We start from the raw sequence: 20,739 nt of genomic DNA on the forward strand, positions 1-20,739 counted from the left end.
ACACACACACACACACACACACACACGGTTTAGTATAGCTATCTTTATAGGGACTATGCCTTGACTTGCAGTCATTTCTAGCCTAACCCTAAACTCAGTTCACACCTTAGTCCTAACCGTAACCCAGTGGTGTCCAAAGTCGGTCCTCAGGGGCCGGTTTCCTGCATGTTTTAGGTGCTGCCCTGGTTCACAGCTTTGGTGAACCTAACCTACCTTAATTAGTAGGCCTCCTCAGCCATTAAAGTCTGCAGAGGCCTACTAATTAGGCACTCCTTCTATACTAGACCGTGTGTGTGTGTGTGTGTGTGTGTGTGTGTGTGTGTGTGTGTGTGTGTGTGTGTGTGCGTGCGTGCGTGTGTGTGTGCGCGTGTGTGTGCTCTCATTTACCTCAGCTGTCTTGGCTCACAGTCAAGTCCTGGCAGAAGCAGCCTGGCGGTTTGTCTCACATCGTCACTGTCCACCAGCAGACTCTTTCGATGCTCAGCATGAACTATGGCCACTCTCATCCACTCCATCAGAGGTGGGAGCAACAGGAAAGGCCTATGTGAATGAAGAAACCATTCAGTTTTGGTTTTTGCTTGTTTTGTTTAAACTATGAACATTTATACTTCATTGATTACAATAAATAAAAGGCACTTCATTTAAACTACCAATAAAATGTCTTAATAATTTGCACTTCTGCTAAGAAACCAGTAAGAAACAGTAAGACTAACCATGACTCTGCAGTCTTAATTGTCATTCTTAAAGCCATCTGGATTATTCGAACCCTCTTGTTGTTTCTTCATTGTCTTTTTCTTTCAACTAAACCTTTAAAAACTACTATGGCTAACAGTTATATGGTATTAATCCCTTTTGTCTGCACCAACATCCCAACATAGGTGCATAGAAAGTGCATGTGAACAATGACACTTATTGTGACTGTAACAGTTGGCTTTGGAGCCTTTGACGCCTCAGTGTGTGTTAATGATTGAACATAGCCACTTTGTTAAACTGAGTTACTAAACTACACTCTCCTGATGAGATGTTATTATCAGTGAGTTTACCTCTGATGCTGTGAGTATCATGAATACAAATAGAAACAAAAGGCTAGTCAAGACAAACATCACTGTAGTGTGAGGTTATTATAGGTGTTAATGAGAATTGATGATTCAGCAGTCTCATGTAGATGTGAAAACCTGTTCCAAAAATAAATTGTGTTTACCTCAAGGCAAAACATATGTATGTTTATTTGGCAACTTGATAATTAATCTTACTAAAAATTCATTGCATTATTAAACCTCTTAACTTTATTCTTAAAATATCCAAAGGTATTTTTGGTACGTCGGCTCGGTCTTTGTTTTTCCAGACATGCTGTCAGTGCTTTATCAGCTGCTGATCAGTCAAGAAGAGGGGCCTTGCTGTCAGCCAGGCATTACAATTAACAAGCAGACAAGCGTCTGATGAGCCGGAGGAGGAGGGAATGGTTAAGTGTGGCTCATGAGGGGGATATAATTAAGGTTTTAAGTGTTTGGGAAACATTTTGGAAACAGGTGGGGTGTGTTAAGATGAGGGGGGATGGGTGCAGTCTGTCACTTTGAGGATGGTGCTGCAGGCGTAGAGTGATAAGAAAGTCATGTTTCTGAGGAGAAGAGGCTCATTTGGCTCAAGGATCAATGTTTATTCCTCTCCTAATGGGCTCCACTCAACACAAATTGAGCTTTGCCTGTGTGTATTTACTCATTTGTGCAGTTTTGTGTGTCTTTATTTTGTAATGCCACCAGGCATCAAAACGGTTATTTTACAGCTTCTAGGCAAACACAATGCACTGACTAACCCAGAACAGAATAACTCAAAAGCAATTTGTCACACCGAACAATTGGTCCATCAGAAAATCAGGAGATAATAATTTTACATGAAGTTTGGCTCCAAACATCAACCCTCAGGCCCTCGAACCTATAAGAAGTGGTCAAGAAGATTTTATGTTGTCTCAACATCGATACAAGATCTTGGCAGAAAACTAAAGGTCTCAGAATTACAACAAACACTGACGTGTATCCAAATGAAAACAAAGCCACAGGGATCTTGTGGCACAATCAAAACCAAAAGCCGCCCAACAAAACAGTAACTTCTATTTGTTTTGTTTTTCCTTCTTTYATTTTACTCTTCTTTGCAGCTTTGCATTACGTTTTCTGTACGAGCCCAACGTCTGGGATTTGCCCCTCTGCCTGAAACTAACACTCCAGCTCCACCAGAGAGGAGGTCCAACATCAAAGYGTTTAACCCAGTTCACAATGAAACTAGAGAGCATCTACGGCTAGCCTACTGACCCAACATCCTGAGAACGGCAGTTTGTGGATACACAYGTACAAACTCTTCAACACAGGCACATATAAATGTTAGCTTTGATTCATGGGGCTTTGTGTGCCGCCACCTGGCAGGTTCGAAAATAAAAGTCAGCTCAAATAATGGTCAGGTGTGTTTGAACTCTAACCTGTCCGACATGAAAAGCAAACCACCCCCCCTCCCGAGACATAATCACATCCTGTACTCGCACCATATGTGCTGTGTGACCTTTAACCTTGTGCCAGTATGCAAGTTCACATGGTAAGACTTCAATCAGGTCTTAGAGAAAGATCTGTCATAGTTCACGAAGGACCAAGTTAACCACAACTTAAAAATGCAACAAATGCATCAGATCTGATCAGATCTGTTGGATGTATGTTAAACATAATCATTTAATTTTGATGATATTTGTTCATTTTTTCTGCTTTTCTCTGGAAGAAGCAGATTTGGGGTTCAGAAAGATTTGGTTTTTGTTCACTGTATGTTTGCTACTGTGTTACTTTCTACATCATGCAAACATATATGCAGACAGAAGCCTACCCCTGCCTCCGTTTGTGTAGTTTAATAGATGATCATCACTTACAACCATCAGCCAKATTTATGAAAACAGCTAAAATGCTCAGTGCTTTTAGTAAAACGAGTCAGCAATAAGTCTCTCACGAGGCTCAGTATAATGTATGAAGATGCAGCCCACACAGACTTGGCGGTTTTGAGTTTCCGCCAAAGACTTTATGAAGCTTTAAGTAAAGTGTGCATCAACGAGCTGAAGAGACCAACTGTAGGAGAGAGCTCTGTACTATTATCAGGTTATTTCACTGTAATCAATAACTTCATCAACCTTAGTTACAATCACACAAGGAGGGATGTAAACAGAAATGAAAATCAGTCTCTGGCAGATGTCTTAAAAATAACTGAATGTTGCAGAGCTTTGAAAGTTTATAGCAATTTTTTTACCCTTCGGACATAACCCTTATTGATATATACTGAACAATAAAATCATTTGACTTTGAAAAAACTGACAGGGTAGAAAATAAAAATAGGTGAGACTAACCAAAAATATTTAAAAATTTGCAAGAAAAGAAATGCCATCACCTGCTTTCACAGTCAAACAGCGTAAAACATTTAGTTTTTTGTCATGTTTAAAGCCACAATATGCTGAAACCATCAGCTATTAGAAGATTACATAACCATTCAAAAATAAAAATTCAACAGAGTATTAGACTCTGCAGTTATTTTCAACACTTTTCCCATGACACAGAACTTAAGGATTGCTCAACACGACAGCTTTAGTAGAATTTAATATGACTAAGGGAATTACAAATCATTTGTACAACCAAAAATCTCTTAAACCACTAGACTTCTGCTAACAAAACACCTTAAGGTGCTTTAAACTCTCCCACCACAGAAACTATAAGACCTGGGTGCTTGTAGTTTGCTTGTAAACAGGCTGTTAGAATTAACACCTCAGTTACAAGAGGGCTTTCAAAAGCGTTAATTGAATTAAGACCTTAATTATTTCAAAGTTAATTACTTTTGTGTATTTGAAGTGGAAAAAATGTCATTAGTCATATCTTCATTAAATTTTTGAACCAAATAAACTCAGTTCTAACKTAAGTTTTATAAAATAAAAGAAAACAAAATGCTATGTAAATGTATATAAAATATATTTGTACTTTTTTTCTGGTCATGCCACTGAGATTTTAGACTACACCAATGAAGATTAAACCTTTTTTTCACTGCCTATTACACACTAGAGAGCGTGTGTGAAAGGTCTGCTGCAAGTCATCCATAATTCCTACCTCTCTTTGCTAAGAGCCATGCGTGGAGGATCYAAGTTGGGATTCTCCATGGACTCCATTTGTGGGCAGCGCAGGAAGTAGTAAAGGGTGTGGAGGGCGTCAGGCGACCAGGCGACAGGCTGCTGGGGACGGGCGTGGCGAGCAGGGCTCAGCCCTGGACGCGCTGAGCTCAGACGCTGCATGTGATGCATGGCACGAGACACCAAGTCACCTGGAACAAGAAAATAAGCAGGAGTATTAACATTATTTTATCTCATGAAGCTTAGAACTTACATGTTTAAATCTAGACTATCAGACACGATCAACAGTAAAAAACATCAGTGGTCTGGAATGTGTGCCAAAAAAGTTTGAGTAGCAAAAATATAATACTATAATTGGAGATCTGTGTTCAGTATAAACTGGGCTCTCAGTCAAACCGGATTTCCTTCTTTCCTTAACTACTTTCCTCTTGTGCTTTACTCCACGGCTCCAGTGGTCTCCACCATTTGCAGAGTCATTATCAGTAAACAAAGCCAGACGACCGGTCTGAAGTCATTCATCTTTAGTCACTGAGGGAGTTAATAAGATAACGGACAGTTGATCGTGAGCTCTAATGAACTGTTAACTGTTTATTACTGGCTCAATCCAATCACTGAACTCAGCTGAAAGGTCAAGTGGCAGTCACACTATCAAAGGCAACGTAGCCATGAGAAAGCTTTAGGCTTATCTCATCTGTGTAAAAACTTTTTCGAGAAACGTATCGTCTGAATTTAGCGGGGGAAAAAACGAAGCATTTTGGGAAAGGCTCATTTAGTTTGTTGTGGGAAAAGTTAATCTGTTGCYAAAATCACACAAAAACGTGGGCAAGCGCAAAGTTATAAAACCCAGAAATCATGTTCGGAGATCATAGTTGCAGAATGAAAAGTGTATCAGTTGCTACAGCTTTTGGGAAACAGAACGAGCAGCAAAGAGGGGAGCCATGAGGAAGAGTGATCGGACTGAACTTGGGATCATGTATTGCTCATTTAGCATAATTACCCCAGGGTTAATATTTAACCGGATTACTACAAGTGCAAAACAACTCTGCATCCAAGGCTGAAGAGATCAGCAGTGAGTGTGTGTGTGAGTCAACATAAAGAGGTTCTTCTAATAAGGCAATCCGATGGGAGCAAGATTGGAGTAGCCCAACTAAAACAGACCCCACTTAAAGCTGAAGGGCCCCCTTTGTGTTAACCGGCACCAAATGTCTCTCCAGGAGGTCCCGCATGAATTCCTGCCCAAGATGGAGAACTTCACCCTGGCTTTTCAGTTTAAATTGAGCCCTGAAGCTAAACTAAGCTCCAGGGGTCAGAAGGATATGAAATACTTTATTATTAGATTAAGGATTATAGTGGAGTACATTTACAATACAATTATTATTATAGTATCRATTATCTTTTCTCTCTAAAGCAGGTGGAAGTAAATAAAAAAATGCTCATTTATTTCAAGATAAATGTATTGGTTATGATATMGTTTCAACAACTTAGAACATTTAGCTGAAATATTTAGAATCYTGCCATTTATTATGGCAAGCTGCATGTTTGTGTGTTGGGCCACATCCAGTGCAAGAAATCCAGCTCCCCATAGATGCTTCTGTGTTAAACCCAACATATCACTGCTGTGTGTTTGTGAATCTGTGTGTGTGTGTGTTTTTTAGGCGTGAATGAGTCTGGATGCCAGCCCTGCCTAGATTAGCCCGGTTTCACCTCACCAGAGAAATGTGACACAAAGAGGCCASTGAGCAAACGTGAGAGAAAGAGTGCGTCTGTACTTTCTTAATGCCTGACTAACGGCGGCAGTGTATGAACGTGGCCTTGTGCTACAGGAACAAATGACAGAGTGTTAGCTCATTTGGAATAGGAAACCTATCCTGGCTTTGACCAAAACTAATCTCCATCTCTCCTCCCCTCTTCATGCCCAAACTGCTTCACTCGTCACCTCTCTACCTTCGACCCTGAACCCCCAACCTCAGCATGTAAACCAACTCCCTCCTCAAGTTTAAGCTATCACTTCAGCTTCACCTCAAAACATTCATCTACTCTGCTTCTTACTTCTTATAAACCTTATGTTTGCTCTTTATCACAACCAGCTCCATCACAGCCCTCAGTAAAAAAAGACCACATGTACAGTAGCACAAAGTGACTCAAGTCTCAAGGTTTATCAGCCTTCATGGCAATGTTTTAGAAATCTTTCCAATCATCCTTGGCCTAATGTTTAGTCTCTTCAACTTTATCTTTTAAGCTTGAATTCAAACGGAGAGAAAAACTAAAATATTTCCATCTTTTTTTTCTAAACAAACTCTGCGTGAGGAAAAAAAACTCTGGATCAAGTATTGCAAAACAAAACACAGCTCATATSCAAGCACAGCCATTATTACTTTACCCTGGAGTTTCATGCACACATTTCCTATTTTGTTTCTTTTTATAGACAATTGAGCAAGAGACGTTGCACAAAAAGTCACAAAATGAGCTGAACAAAAAGCAATTCAACATTTGCTTTGCAGTCAAGTTGTGCCAGAGTTTATATTTTTGTTGATATTTAGACCCTTATTTTCAAGAGAAACTTGAAACAAGCATTTAAAGAAGTGTGGAATGATGCACTTGAAAAGTTAACACCCTTCAAACACCAAATAAGCGCTCATTTTCTGGTCGGTGAATATCTCTGAGGGGAATTTGACGCACGGGATGATATGAAAATAGCCATGTTGTAAGTTATGATGAGAGTCTTCAGGGTGTTTTAGTTTAATTTACAGACAGGCTTATTCTGTCTTCAGCTGTCTGAAGTGAAACGCACAAACACACAAAATATCTGTTTTTATTTACCTTAAAGAATTGCAGAAAGTTTCTCTTGATTAAACTTTATTTTAAAACAGTATTCACCATTATACGTTTTCATGAAAATATAATATTTATAAATGTGAAMTAAATTAAATATTTTGAAAATGTTTGCTAATCTGGACGGAACACTTTGTGTCAATGTGTGTGATTATAAATACTCTGAACTTCAGAAGTGCACTCACTGAGCTCTGAGATGCTGCCCACACAGGTAGCCAGCAGAGACTGTTCCAGTGTCCTCAGCTCCAGCTGGGCGTAAGCGTCCTCCCTGCTGTCCACAGACGACTGCTGGTTCTCTGTGTAGGGGCTGAAATGGGCAGGGAGGGATAAAACACCTACAGACACAAAAACAGAAAGGAAGACAGTTTGAATGTAGTACATATGGAGCCTTGTGATAAAAAAAAACAGAAAGACAGAAGAAATGCTGAGAACAGTTTAATGCAGACTAAACAAATTCCAAATATTTCAACCATCAACGAAGTCCTTTCTGTAAAGAATTCTGTGCTACAAATATTTAACATTTATCCTTAACACAAATATAAAACATAATATTTGATCCATACTTCTGTAAAATTGTTTAAAAAATCCTATAACTATTCCAAGCAAGTTTTTAAAAGGAAAGATGAGTTATAGTCAAAGGTATGACTTCAAGATAAAAGGAACAGTAAAATGTAATTTAACTATTTAAAATAAAAAAAAACATTCAAGAATCTAAGCAACACCAAGAGTGTAAGTCCTCTGCTTCAGCATTGTTTGCTGGTTTCTACGTGACAGTCTGCTACCAGACAACTCTCCCAAGAGGAGATAACATCTTCCTTACATAACCTGAAGATGGCATCTTGTTCTTTCTCTGCTGTAATTGTGGTTGTCCAGCTCTGTCAGATAAAAACAACAGRGTCTTGTTTTGTGCCTGTTGGTACCTTTCTGCTGGCTGTTGACTACATCTTTAATTTTGCGTGAAGAACATGTTTAGGAAGCAGAGTGTTCTGTCTTCTATCGTACAGCAAACTCATCTGAATGAGCATGGTGAGCTGACTAAACGATAATCTTCAGTTTGGCTTCAAAATTAGAGGTACGTTTCTGCCAAGCCAGAGGAAATGAGTGGGGATAGATGAGGACAGAGGAGAGAAACCAAAAAGAAGAAAAAATGATTGGTGCAGATTTATGATTTATATAACATGAAGTAAAAAAAAAGTTGCTCATCTAAAAAATTTCTAGAGCTTTCCTGAAATGATATTCCCATGTGTGGAAGTGGTTTGGTCTCACCGAAAGTAAAAGTAAATCGTCCAGCCAGTAGATGAGAATGTAAGCCCCCCTTCGAGGGCCACCATAACACTCATGTGGCCCTCGGCGAAAATGAGTTTGACACCCCTGTTTTACACAATCATTTCATAGTAATTAATAGGAAGTGTGTTAAGAGTGACTGCCTCACACCCACCAACCCTTACACATTAATGGGTTTCATTTCTGTTTCTCCATTTACTTGACTGAATTGCTTCACTGTCCCCATTATTTTTTAGGTTCACAGTTTGCCTCCATTTTACTGTACTGAATGTTGCATGGTCTGCTGATTTAGGTATAGCTTGTTTCAAGAGCAGAGAGATTCCTGCTCTTTGAGATGATGCTAAATATATTATTTTAATATTCAAATAAAGCAGATTTCTATTGCGTGATTTAATAGAATTCATAGAGAATGTAACATGGATGTTATTCTAGTCTACCAGGGTCCATAAAACACATCAAGTGTTTAAAACAAAATTTAACAGGACCCATAGGACTAATTAATCCAAAGAAATGCATCAGTGTCAATCAGATACAAATAGCTTTGAGAAGTCAGCTGCGAAAGTACTCTGACAAAACAGCTCAGGTGAGAAATGTCAAGTAGAGAAATATGTTGTTAGTAAAATGTATATTTTATTTATCGTGGTTAAACTACAACCAAATCAAGATCATGATAATCCAACTAGCCAAGATTCTAAGATCCCAACTCATTTTGCTCTTTTCTTTCAAACAGTACAGTATTTCCCACAGTCCCACCCCTTTGCTTGTCTCACCACTGAACCCCAGCCTGCGTCATTTGGGCCTRATGTTGGTCTACAAGCCAACAGAGCCTGTCCCCACCACCACTAATATCACAAGTACCAGCAGCCACACCACAGTACACATCTTTTTTTTTCCTTTAGCAATTCTCAGCGTGAGACAGAAAAGGGAGTGAAAAAGAATCTAAGATGAGGTGTGGAACTAAAGCATGCAGAGCCTTATTGGAAAATGAATGAGTCATGCAAAAAAAAAAAGCCTGATACAACCAAGGAGGAACTGGGAGAAATATCTGGGTGAGGAGAAGACAAGTGACACGAGAGATTCATTCTTTTGTGGTCATTATGGTTCCATTTCTGAGGCTGACCCTGCACATGTCATGTGGGAATCTCAGCTGCAAATCACAGCTGAAACTTACCACAAAGCCTGTGGCAGTTCCCAGCCCATCCAAACCCTCTCCCCCAAGCCGTTATAGCTCCTCCGGACTCAGCCAGGCTATCACTCACAATGATGTTCACCATTCTGTCAACAAAGGTCAGGAAAATCCAAAAGAAAATCTTTGTTACACTGAAAGTTTAAAAAAAATATCCCAGATGGTTCATCCTTCTCATTTAGGAGTCTTCATGAGTCACAACAATGTAGCCGTTGCTTCAATGTTCAGAAGTCAGGAAATAATAAATTAAACTTGCAGGCTGACTACAGTATGCCAAAACCCTGTCTTGCATCAGTGCTCTCCACAAGTCCAAACTTACTAGCTCATGGGTTATCCAATAGTATCTTCTTAAGTCACAGTTAGATTAGATAGCTGGACGTGGGGTATCTAAGGGTATTTTTGTAGTACCATCAGTATCAGGTCAGATAAAAACCTCTGAATTCTCTCTTTACAGCCCATATTTAAAGCTTACATAAAACAAAACTATAAGTGCTCAGTTTGTCCCTCTAATGGATCATTTAGGTTACAAAGGAACAATGCTAACAATGAATATGTAAGATTTTTCACTGACAAACATTGAAGGTTTCTTTGTGATTTGCCATTTTTGTAATACCTTTTAGCTCAATTTCTATTCCCACCAGAAGAAATGCATTCCTGTCGTAGTCTGTGTTTTCCAACATCCACTGTAGAGATAATGTATGAAAAACAAAGCAATGTTCTCAGTAAGCTTACAGAAAATTCTGTTGCAGCTAGAGTTCAGGAGCGGGTACTCTCACAAACACATGAGAGCGAACACCTGCCTTTCCTCCGTTAACAGCCACTTCATTCATTACAGGATGGATAGATCAGAGAGTCTGAAGGAAAGGGGGGCTTCAAAGCCATTTCCCCTGATGAAAAAGTAGCTCTTATTCTGGTCCAGGAGGATCCAAGTTCRTCCCGTCGTACACAGTAATACAGTGTTTGACAGGCTTGTCGTTGGGTGTGTATGGCTCCCACCGTCTCCTGATCCCTCGTCTGTCAGTGAGTGTGTCTTTCACACAACACCACACACACACTYGTGCTTAATTTCTCCAGATGAATCCATATGCCAGATGTGATCCTTCACTCTGAGCCCTGACCTCTTGTTTTCCACATGTAAATGTTCCAAAACACCTGTTTCTCACACATCACCACATTCCTCTGCCTGCTTTTAGAAAATACGCCACATRCAAGGTTTTGTTTTGAGGAACTGAGCATAAGCCTAACAGAAAAAAAAAAGTCTGGGTATTAATGTCGTACATGTGTACGTCTCTGAAGGGTTAAAGGGACTAGCAACACTAAGTGCAGTGTTTCAGCATTTAGGGGTAAAAATATCCACGGCTTGCTTGCTCAGGCAAACCCTTTTCCTAATCTTTATCTAAACAAATTTTSAGCAGGACAGAGAGGCATTTAGAAAGTTAAAGTAGTGTATTGTATTTGGGTTAAAATAATCATTCATTTGACAAGTTAACATAAGTGTGTCTTTCAAAATACAAACTATAAGAAGTTGTGTGCAGACAGGGAAGCATTCATAAGTCAAAACTGCTTACATTTTCTATTTCAGGTTTGGCAGGAGAATAATTCACTGGGATATTTGTTGTAGTATTTATGCTTCCGAGTTAAAAGAAATCAAAAGTTACTGATCTCTTTCTCACACAGCCACAGACACACACACCTGTCAGAGAGTGATAGATCACAGACTGTGATAGACGAGCAAATTGGGGTCTGGTCAGCATCCTATTGACACCTCTGATGACCCTGGCTGCAAGGAGTCATGGTGCTCAACTCGTGCTAAAGGAGGAAGTAATCTTATCAGCTGAGTTACTGTATCAATACACCCACACATCATTAATCACAGACCAAGTGCATTTTGACCAAACCCACTCAGAACTTTATCAGGAGTGGCTTTTGTTCAAGTAGCTAAAAATATCATGCTTTGCTTTGTTTGGGTCAGCCTACAGAGCAGAGCTAAATGACAAAGTGTGTCAAGTTTGTATAAACTCAAAAATCTGGTATTATAGCCATTTCCTGTATGTTTAAATAGAAAATCCAGAAAGATGAGATGCGGCATGCAAAATGGATTTGAGCATTGTCCAGGTTCAAAACGTTGCAGTTCCAAAAGTGCAACGATGGGACTTTAAATGTGGCCTGCAATAACATCGCTACATGCACATAAAAGGTTAAGCGTGCTAGGATCTGGGAGAGCAGGTTTTGGTTTCCCACAGCCCTTAAAATATCACTGTAATGTCCAACAAAACAAGCCCTAATCCATAACACAACTTCAACTTTGTCTTTGTATTCTCTCTCTGCCTTCATGCTCCTTATTTTCTCTTCAACCATGTTTTATACTTTACATTCCAGGATAACTATGGAGCCTGTGGTTATCTAGTTCCATTCTAAGATCTCTGGTTCCATGTGTGCCACCACTTCACATAGTGTGCAGCAAAGTGACAATGTGGTTCCATTATTAAAAAAAGGACTGGATTTATAGGTTCATGACTTACTGTACAAGTGTGGGAATAGTGTATGCTATACTGTAAGGATTGTTTTGCGTTTCTAATGACGCAGGATGATGGTTATTACTCACACACAGGATCTACATAAACATCTAACCTCAAATCTGCCTTCTCCTAATGGAACTCACTTTTACTACTGAGATGATGTCACCATTCCAAAAACACTGCCAGGAAAAGAACTGTATAAAAACGAGGCGCAAACTAAAATTGGATGAGGAAAAACAAGTCTAATTGTAACTTTGAAAAAAAGTACTGAAATGTCAGCYGTGTATGTTCGTACTAAAAGTGAAAAACCGATCTTGAGTATGGAGGGAGCCTGGTTGCTTTATTTGGTCATTTCAAACAGGAACAGTTAACCTCCCTTTAGTAACAAACTACTCTCTATTCAGCTTTCAACAAATAACACTACGGGGCAGTGGGCGTGCAACTATGAAATGTGTGTGTGCATTTATACGAGTGTGTGTTGACATTAATTGCTCTTTTTTTCTGTGTGTGATCAGCCAGTTTTCACCCTGCTGGAACCTGTATGTGAGAACAGAGAGCCAGTCAGTTTGGATGGCAGACAACACGTTCATTGAGCAAAGGTCCGAAGCTGAACTCAGGACTGACTCACTTTATAGTATGGCAACACAGCAACAAAGGTGAACCACAGTACGAGGACACACATGTTTTCTTCGGAAAAGGAAAATAGAAACACTTTGGAGTTGCTTTTGTGCCATACTGAATCTTTAAACTTKTCTTTGATCAACATCTTCAAAAATGTTTARTTGAAATGTCAGCATTAKAACCTCATGTCCCTGTCACACAGCACTGGCTCATCATCACCTCAAATCCATGACTAAAATAGAGAAAGCACTACTAGGCTGGAATATTTCCTTCACTCTCACCTYGTTAGTTCTAACTTTAGACCCAATTTGAGAATTAACATAGTGCGAGTGTCATGATGTCATAAACATCGTCCTTTTAAAAAGGTTGCAAGTTGCAACAACAAATTCTAACTTTTTTGTGCAACATTGAAAATCTCTGCTGGTGCATGGTTCTCACAGCCCAACAAGCTGTATTGAAAAGGAACTAAAAAGTCTGAGGTTTCAAAGAACAGGATCTAAATTCCCCCTTGTAAATCTAAAGCAGCTTTYTGCTGATTAACATTCCGGGTTGGACTGAGTCGAGAGCAAAATTATGATGCAGAGGAATAAAATACGAATGGTAAGGATGGATTAGAGGGTTAGTGATTTCACTCTTTTAATCATCATTTTCTGTAAATCATGTCCTTTTTTACCATTAAATTATATTTATGAAGGTCAGTTTTACAGTAAAGTAAAAAAAAAAAATCAACATTTTTGAAACTGTTTTATACATTGTATAGTTTTATTTTTACAAATCAGTAAATCAACTAGATTTTTATTCAGTTTTGCAGAAGAATAGCATCCCTTCACAATAAAAATGTTTACATTCTTTGCATGCTATTATAGTTCTATAACAAGCTACTTTTATTTATTTTACAGAAATCATCATCTAAACACCCAGTCACACTAGAACATTTTAGACAACTAATGCACACATATGAAAAATGTTTTTATGACTTAATTACTCAAATACGTTATATTTGATCTAATTTTTAGCATTGCAGTATATAGGTCCAAAAGAGGCCTCAGCAGATTTTGCTTCAGCGTAGACATCTTCAGTGTTGGACAAAACTTCTGTAAGTTGTCTAAAATATTATAGTGACAGGAGCTTTAAAGTAAAGAAAAAAACAACTATGCAGCAAAATAAAATGGATTGTCCAAAAACAAGCGTAGTATGAATAAACATGCTAATTTCTACCTGCATACTCAAAGTGATCAAAGTCTGCACAGTCAGCTCCATTCAAAAAGGAAGCTATGCATTTTTCTAGACAAAATAATTGCTTCATTAACCTTTAGGCCACCACAACATCYCAATAAAACCTGCATTAAGAGAGAATAACCCATCAATCCCATTAATAGCTGCTGTGGGTAAGATAAATAGAGATAATCACTGTACATTATGGCAACAGTAAAGTATGCAGAGAGTTTTTTTAATACCTGCAGGACTTTATGAGCAGTAATGCAAAGAGCTGGCTCCTCAGCTGACATTGTTGACARCAACTGTCCAGACAGCGGAAGGCTGATGAGTTCAATACTGGGTGGGGATGCATAATGGTCCCAACACTGGAGTGGGCAGATCACCTTTTGTAATTAGTCATAAAAATCTATTGCACTGATGGAACGTATGTTAGTGAAAACAAATGGATGGACCACCCAACTTTAGACACACAATGAAGCTTTGATAAATAGGGTGGGTCCAGTCAGGCCCTACACACACAACACAACAGTTTGAATTAAAGGGCTGGGTTGTCATCCAAAGCACAAATCTTTGGCCTATGCATCAGTCTTGCAGATGACTRCATTAGACAGCACATCAGGGCTCTAAATATTTAAGTGTCTGCGTGACCTGGGTGTGTCAGAGACCCCAAGGGTGTGTCAAGAGGTTCACCCCATTTAGCGCAATGCAGTAAAATCCCTTTAAGCTCACCAGTCACCTCATTCTCCTCATTCGAATGGTTGAAGGACCCATCTGACACTCACTGGGGTTTACAACTCACCCCTGACCTCTACAGCCCACCCCCTCCCCTCAGCACACAGCCTAACACAGAGGGAGTGTCCATTTCACAAAAGAATCCTGCTAAAAAGGAGCATCCACTTATGTATTTATGGCATCTCTCTTGACCTCAGAAGATGCACAATTAGGCAATCCTCTTTTCTGTTCATGAGCTAATAGGTGGACATGTGGTGATCTACATTTAGAGACCCTTTAAAGTTAAACAAGGCCTTATTGTCTACATTGTCAGTGCAAAAACACAGATMGTCAGGAAAACAAGGGGGCTGTAGCTCTAACTTGGCTGCAACAAATGCAATATAATAAGAGTCAACCTTTATTTAAGAAAAAAGCATGATCACAATTTCTAGTTTTTGTTTCTTATTTTTTGAATTATTTTCCCCCTTTTCTCAAAAAAGCTTTTAGGATTTTAAAAAACTACATTTAACAACTTATGAGCATAAGAAAAATGGACACTAACTTATTTTAACCATTTCACCACATACATCTTTGTTCTGTCATCTGTCTGCATTCTATTATCAAATCCAGAAATAAAATTTTATGTAAAACACTTAGTTCATTACCAACATTTGTAAAGATGTAAATTATTTCAAATAATTTGTTCTTTGTCCTGGCAAAGCAAARCAATTGATCTCATCCTATTTTCATCTGAACATGTTTATCTCAGTGCTAATTCTTAAATCTTCTGATTGCAGATCATCTAATCAGTAAATTTCAGACACATACAACCATCACCTTCAGCCATATACACTATTGGCTCTTTACTAGTATCTAACACAAATCAAACAGTTTTTAAATTCAGCCATTAAAAGATTACTCTACTTTGTGCTATTGTTCTTTCAGGCAAGCAACGTGTGTACAACATAAACAAATCTTGTGTGACTGGTTTATAAATCAAGTAAGGCATACTAGTCAAGTCCTCCGAGACACATTTTTCTGCGACATTTGACACTGSAACTGGAAGACATTTTTAATATCCAAAATATATAAACAAAACAAATAAAAACCAAAAACATAAAATGGGTTCYCAGTCTCTGCTAACAAAAATATATCTGAAGACTCTGACTCTGACACATCCGGTTTTGAAACCAATTCCATCCGTTTTGAATGAATCATGATTTTAAATGTTGGTTTGAAAATGTCTTCAAACAGCCAAACTCTTTTCCAGTGTATGAGCRTTCGTTTCGTTTTCACAAGGCTCACCTGCTCACATTCCTCAGCCACAAACTTGGCAGCAACACAAATACAGTTACAGGAGGTGAGCATGTGTACGTGTACGCACGTGGACGAGGCAGTGTTTGTTGCTGTGGTGTGTTCCCAGCTGTTGTCTCTGCAGGTGCCGGAGACAAGCTTGGCCCAGTGTGTGCCATTTAAATAAGWTCATCTGTGCAACATCTGACAGRTTAATCTCAGCAAAACGGTTTTAATGTGCTTGTCCATAATTGGTTTGCTGAGTGTGTGTTGATGCATAACGCAGGTTATAGGAGGGGCTATAACAGGCCTCTGTTCTATGGGTCTCTGWAGACCACCCACCAAAGCTCTCTCCAAAAACAGCTGCAAACAAAAAACAATGATGCAGATTACAGGAATGATGGAGACCTACACCTCCCTACTTAAACTCTGCACTTATTCAACCTGTTACATTTCTTTAAGCTATAAAAGCAGAGCAGTTTATTAACCTGACCATTTTCTAACTAGAGTTTGTGTACATAAGAGCATGTGCAYTGATGCATGTCTTAGAGCAGAGGACCCAGTCACTTCAAATCTACCGACATTCCTACAGTGCAAATCAAAGCCACTGTAGTTAAATAATGTCTGACAGACTTTTACTAATTTCTAACACTGGAACTGCTCAGATTTTAAGACGGACCGAATGATATATTCGTAGCTACATCTTTTTCAGAAATTATAAAATCTAGTCTTACAGGAAAAAGATAAATCAGAATGAATGGCACTATTAAACTGGATAAATGTCAGGTACAATGCAAAAAAAAAAAAAAATGAAAAGCTAATGGAAAAAATTCCCCAAGTGTAGTACAGTAAACCCACACAGCTGTAATATCTGCTGAGTATCACACTCTTAACCACCACGGTATTGTTAGTAAATCATGACTTAAGAGGTTCAAACCACATCCTGACCACACACACTAAACACACACAAACCCCTCTACTGGTCTTTGGCTGGTCTACTCAACGGCCCAAGATGCCTTGAAGGAGGTGGAGAGAGAGTGTGTGTGTGACCTCTTTAGGGGAAGGTTTGTGTGTAATCTGTTGGGAGAGAGAGCTATTCTTGTGCACACACTGACGAAATTCTTGTACAAACAAACAGCTTCAAATCTGTTTTCGTTCTCCTTTTCCCCCTTGGATCCTGTCTGGAGGTGATGATGACAGCTGAGCAGTCATGCAGGCCCTGTTCATCTGCATCTACCACCTCYTGCAACACATCTTCTCATTTAGACTTTAAAAATCAGCATTTTGTTTTGCCCTTTGTTTCCTTTTCATTTATTATTTATTTGAATAGGGACAAGTGTCAAGTATTATTACCATACACTAGAACATTTATTGCCTAGTCTAATTTTAAATGTCAGTCCCTAGATGGGCTTTTAGCAACATGAAAATAGAACCCCTTAAAATTTCTTATCTTCKTGTAGGTTTAGTTACTTTTTGCATTTCCTGTCTTGGTCTACACCAAACAACCACCACTACTGGGTTTTCTCACTCAGGAACCTCCATAGCCACAAATGGCGAGATAGACAGGGCAAGAGGCTCATGGCGCATTTCATTCAACTGCTTGCCAAATGCTCAGAGTTTGGGGTTTGGATGACCCAAAGCAACAAGCAAGAAGCACACACACACGCACACATTTGTTTCACTACACTTGACAACACCCATTCTCCAATTTCAGCCCCTGAAGTCTCAGAAGGACTTTCAAAAACAGCAGGGTGATAATTAGCCAAATTTTACTTTTTGCCACTGGAGAGAAGCATGGGAAGAAAATAGCACAAAGCATAATGTGATGGAAATAAGCTGGGGATATCTTTAAAGGAAAAACAAAGTCTGCTTAAAAACACTGATGATATTTCAAGAAGGAAATGAGGGGGGAAATATTGGTCCTCTGCTGAAAGCTAGAATGAGCCCAGCAGGTATTATACTAAGACAATTCTAACTACCGATTACAGGACACAGTTAAATTGAAGCCTGCAAGATTAAATGATGCCTTCCACAGCTACAGCGTCTCACTTTCCCAGGAGGTTGACACAGCAGGTCTGTACAGGAAGTTTCTGCTTGACCTTCAGCCAGATGAGTGCAGAGAAAAAGAATAGGTTACGTAAGAAAAGATACAAAAAATGGAAAATTGAAGAAGGGGGCTGGGAGTCTTTTTCAGATATATTTTTTCCGACTATCACTTTACAGATGTGCACAACCCATGCAAAACAAAACTGCCAAAAATATTTTCTTTCAAATGATAAAATTCCATGTGCAGAAATGCATAAGCCAAGGCGTTTGCCTAGCTACCCAACACATGTTGACTGAAATGAAGTCAGGTCTCCTGAGCAAAACTGCACAAGAGCCAAGAACTACTAAAGCAGGTTCATCTCGTGTTCCATGATTTTTTTCTCCCCTAAGCTTGTCATTCTTTCCTCCCTCTTGTGTCGTTTCCTTTTACTGCCTCTTTCTGCTCCTGTAGATAACTTAAAGCTGATGTTGGCACTTGGGATAGACCCAGTTCAACCATTTTAAATCCAGATTTATAACACTGTTCTCCTCTACGTGTAAAATTTTGAACTTAACCTTGTAAACACTTGCAAAATTCATAGAACTGCATTAAAATCAACCATTTCACTACTGCTACTACTTTCCCTACATTTCCTTCTGCAAAAATGTGATAATTCGATTTCAAGAGAAGAAAAAGCAGCAGCTGTATTTTGAGCAGAAAGTAGCAGAGGAAGGTCAGAGGAGGAGATGGAGAGATGGGGCTTTAGAGAGGCTTCAGGGTTACAAAACTCAACTGAAGTTTGTCTTTCCCAGCATGTGGTGAAGGGTTACAGCTATCCATTCAGACAYGATGAATGCAAAGAATTTATGTTTCTGTTTTTTTCATCATAAGCAGGTAGTGCTGGGYGGTATACCGTTTTGTACCRAAWACCRGTTTTTATTTTTGTTATGATATGAATTTTCTGAATACCGGACATTACAGTTTAAATAGCGTAACGTTTTGTTGCGGCCGCCAGTGAACTGTTGTTTCCCGGGGGACATTTTTCCTTGCCACACCGCTATGTGCGTTAGCATGCTAATGTTTAGAGCAGCTAGTTGCAGCAGCGGGTGGCGATTCCGCTGCTTATATTGACTGAYGTTTAAAAAAGCATCCCGTTTTCACCATCGCTGAATGTAGTAAACACCTCTTCGGTGACGTGCACAGTTAGATTTAACGTGGTTAGTTAATATGGAGACATTATGCTGATGGAGACTCAACGTGCTTCTATTGTGAAAAGCCTGCGGGAAGTAGTTCGTAGTGGAGTTGGAATTGACTGGTGTGCAAGGTGAGTCGTGCTGATAAGCTTTAATAAATAACATAAAACAATAAACCCGATCATAATCTTTTCTTAACCCTCCTCCTTCACGACTGGACCAAAATGCGTGACTACNATAAATAACATAAAACAATAAACCCGATCATAATCTTTTCTTAACCCTCCTCCTTCACGACTGGACCAAAATGCGTGACTACTGTCTCCAACCACCAGTCAGAGAAGAACAGACACAGAGGAGGGAAACAGCGACACAGACAGAGGCACAGTAAAATAAAAAAAGTCAATAAGCAGGGTTTGTACATTTTATCATCAGCTGAGCTGTGATGAAAAGAAAAGTACCGTCAAATACTGTGAAACCGGTGAAAATGTTGACAATACCGTGATATAAAATTTTGATCATATCGCCCAGCCCTGTAAGCAGGATATGATAACATATAGCACAGAACTCTCATTGAGAATGGGCCCAGCTGTCACATCTTAAAATAATAAATAAATAAATCTGGAAGCTGATTGCTACTCATCAGTTTTGTATCATCTCAAGTGTTGTGTGGTATAAGAATGGAAGCACGTCCTCTGTTATCTTTGTCTATCCAGGCAGTAGGACAGATATGGAACTTTACCAGAGTCACAAGAATGATCAGGATATCTCCTCCCTCTGTTTACACATGTGGGTATGTATCTTAGTCAGCTGCTAGGAGTATAAACACCATTGTTTCCTTGACATCAGATTACTCCTTGTAGTTTGGGTTTGTCTGCTTCCCTCATGTCAAGCAAAACTTTAAACATAATAAAAAAAGGACAACTTTGTTGAAATGTTTTGTAGAAATCCCCTTGGAAGATTACAAGCTGCTMAAACTCAACTCTTCAGCTGTGATGCGGTCGACTAGCTGCAAGAGTTTTCTGTTATAAAAACACAAATCGTAAGGATAGCTGTTTCATTTTTAAAAACTTCAAGCTTCTAACACAACTGCAACTCTATTGTGCAGCCACACAATCCCCTTCTTTGTACTTTATTATAATCCTCAACTTTAGCGGTTTAAAAAAATTCCCAAAAGCAGACTCTTACCTAAAGATGGTTAGTGTAATTGCTTCATAGCAGAAAATTAGGCTGGACTTCCCCAGCTGAACAACTTCCTTCCTCTTGACCCTTGTCAGTAAATTTGTGTCTGTGCGTTACATTACATATTTAACTAGTGTCAGGCTGCCTTTTAGAGCTCCTTTAAAAGACTTTATAACAGATACATAAAAAGGCTGGGGTAGTTACACATCCAATATGTGGAGTCTTACCWAATCTAAAGCACATGCCAATATTCAGAATGGTTGTTCAGTAGAGCCAGAGTCAGTAATGCTGCCTATAGACCACGTGGGTATAAATGTCTAGAAGTAAGATGTTTATAATCCTGTTGGGATTATATACAGTAATAAACCAAATCAAATTTCATCAACTGATGATCCAGCTGGTAATAGCTGTACTTTGCTCTTAGTGGACAAGAGGGAGAAGCAGTGAAAGCTGCCTAGAATAAAGTTGTGCTTTGTCAATTATGTGTGTGTGTGTGTGTGTGTGTGTGTGTGTGTGTGTGTGTGTGTGTGTGT

At 39.1% G+C, this 20,739-nt stretch overlaps 1 protein-coding gene across 2 annotated transcripts in view; it reads right to left on the reverse strand.

Annotated features, from left to right (window-relative positions):
• Window positions 1-20,739, reverse strand: part of abtb2b (ankyrin repeat and BTB (POZ) domain containing 2b) — a 37,250-nt gene that overhangs the window by 6,272 nt on the left and 10,239 nt on the right. For both annotated transcript variants that reach the window (XM_014005562.1, XM_014005564.1), the window contains 3 exons: window positions 7,159-7,308; window positions 4,122-4,332; window positions 388-540 (listed from right to left, as the gene is read on the reverse strand). In XM_014005562.1, the coding sequence (XP_013861016.1) occupies window positions 388-540; window positions 4,122-4,332; window positions 7,159-7,308 (514 nt within the window). The remainder of the gene's footprint in view (window positions 1-387; window positions 541-4,121; window positions 4,333-7,158; window positions 7,309-20,739) is intronic.

The sequence above is a fragment of the Austrofundulus limnaeus genome, unplaced genomic scaffold, assembly GCF_001266775.1.
Source record: "Austrofundulus limnaeus strain Quisiro unplaced genomic scaffold, Austrofundulus_limnaeus-1.0 Scaffold31, whole genome shotgun sequence".
In the NCBI taxonomy this organism is placed as follows: Eukaryota; Metazoa; Chordata; class Actinopteri; order Cyprinodontiformes; family Rivulidae; genus Austrofundulus; species Austrofundulus limnaeus.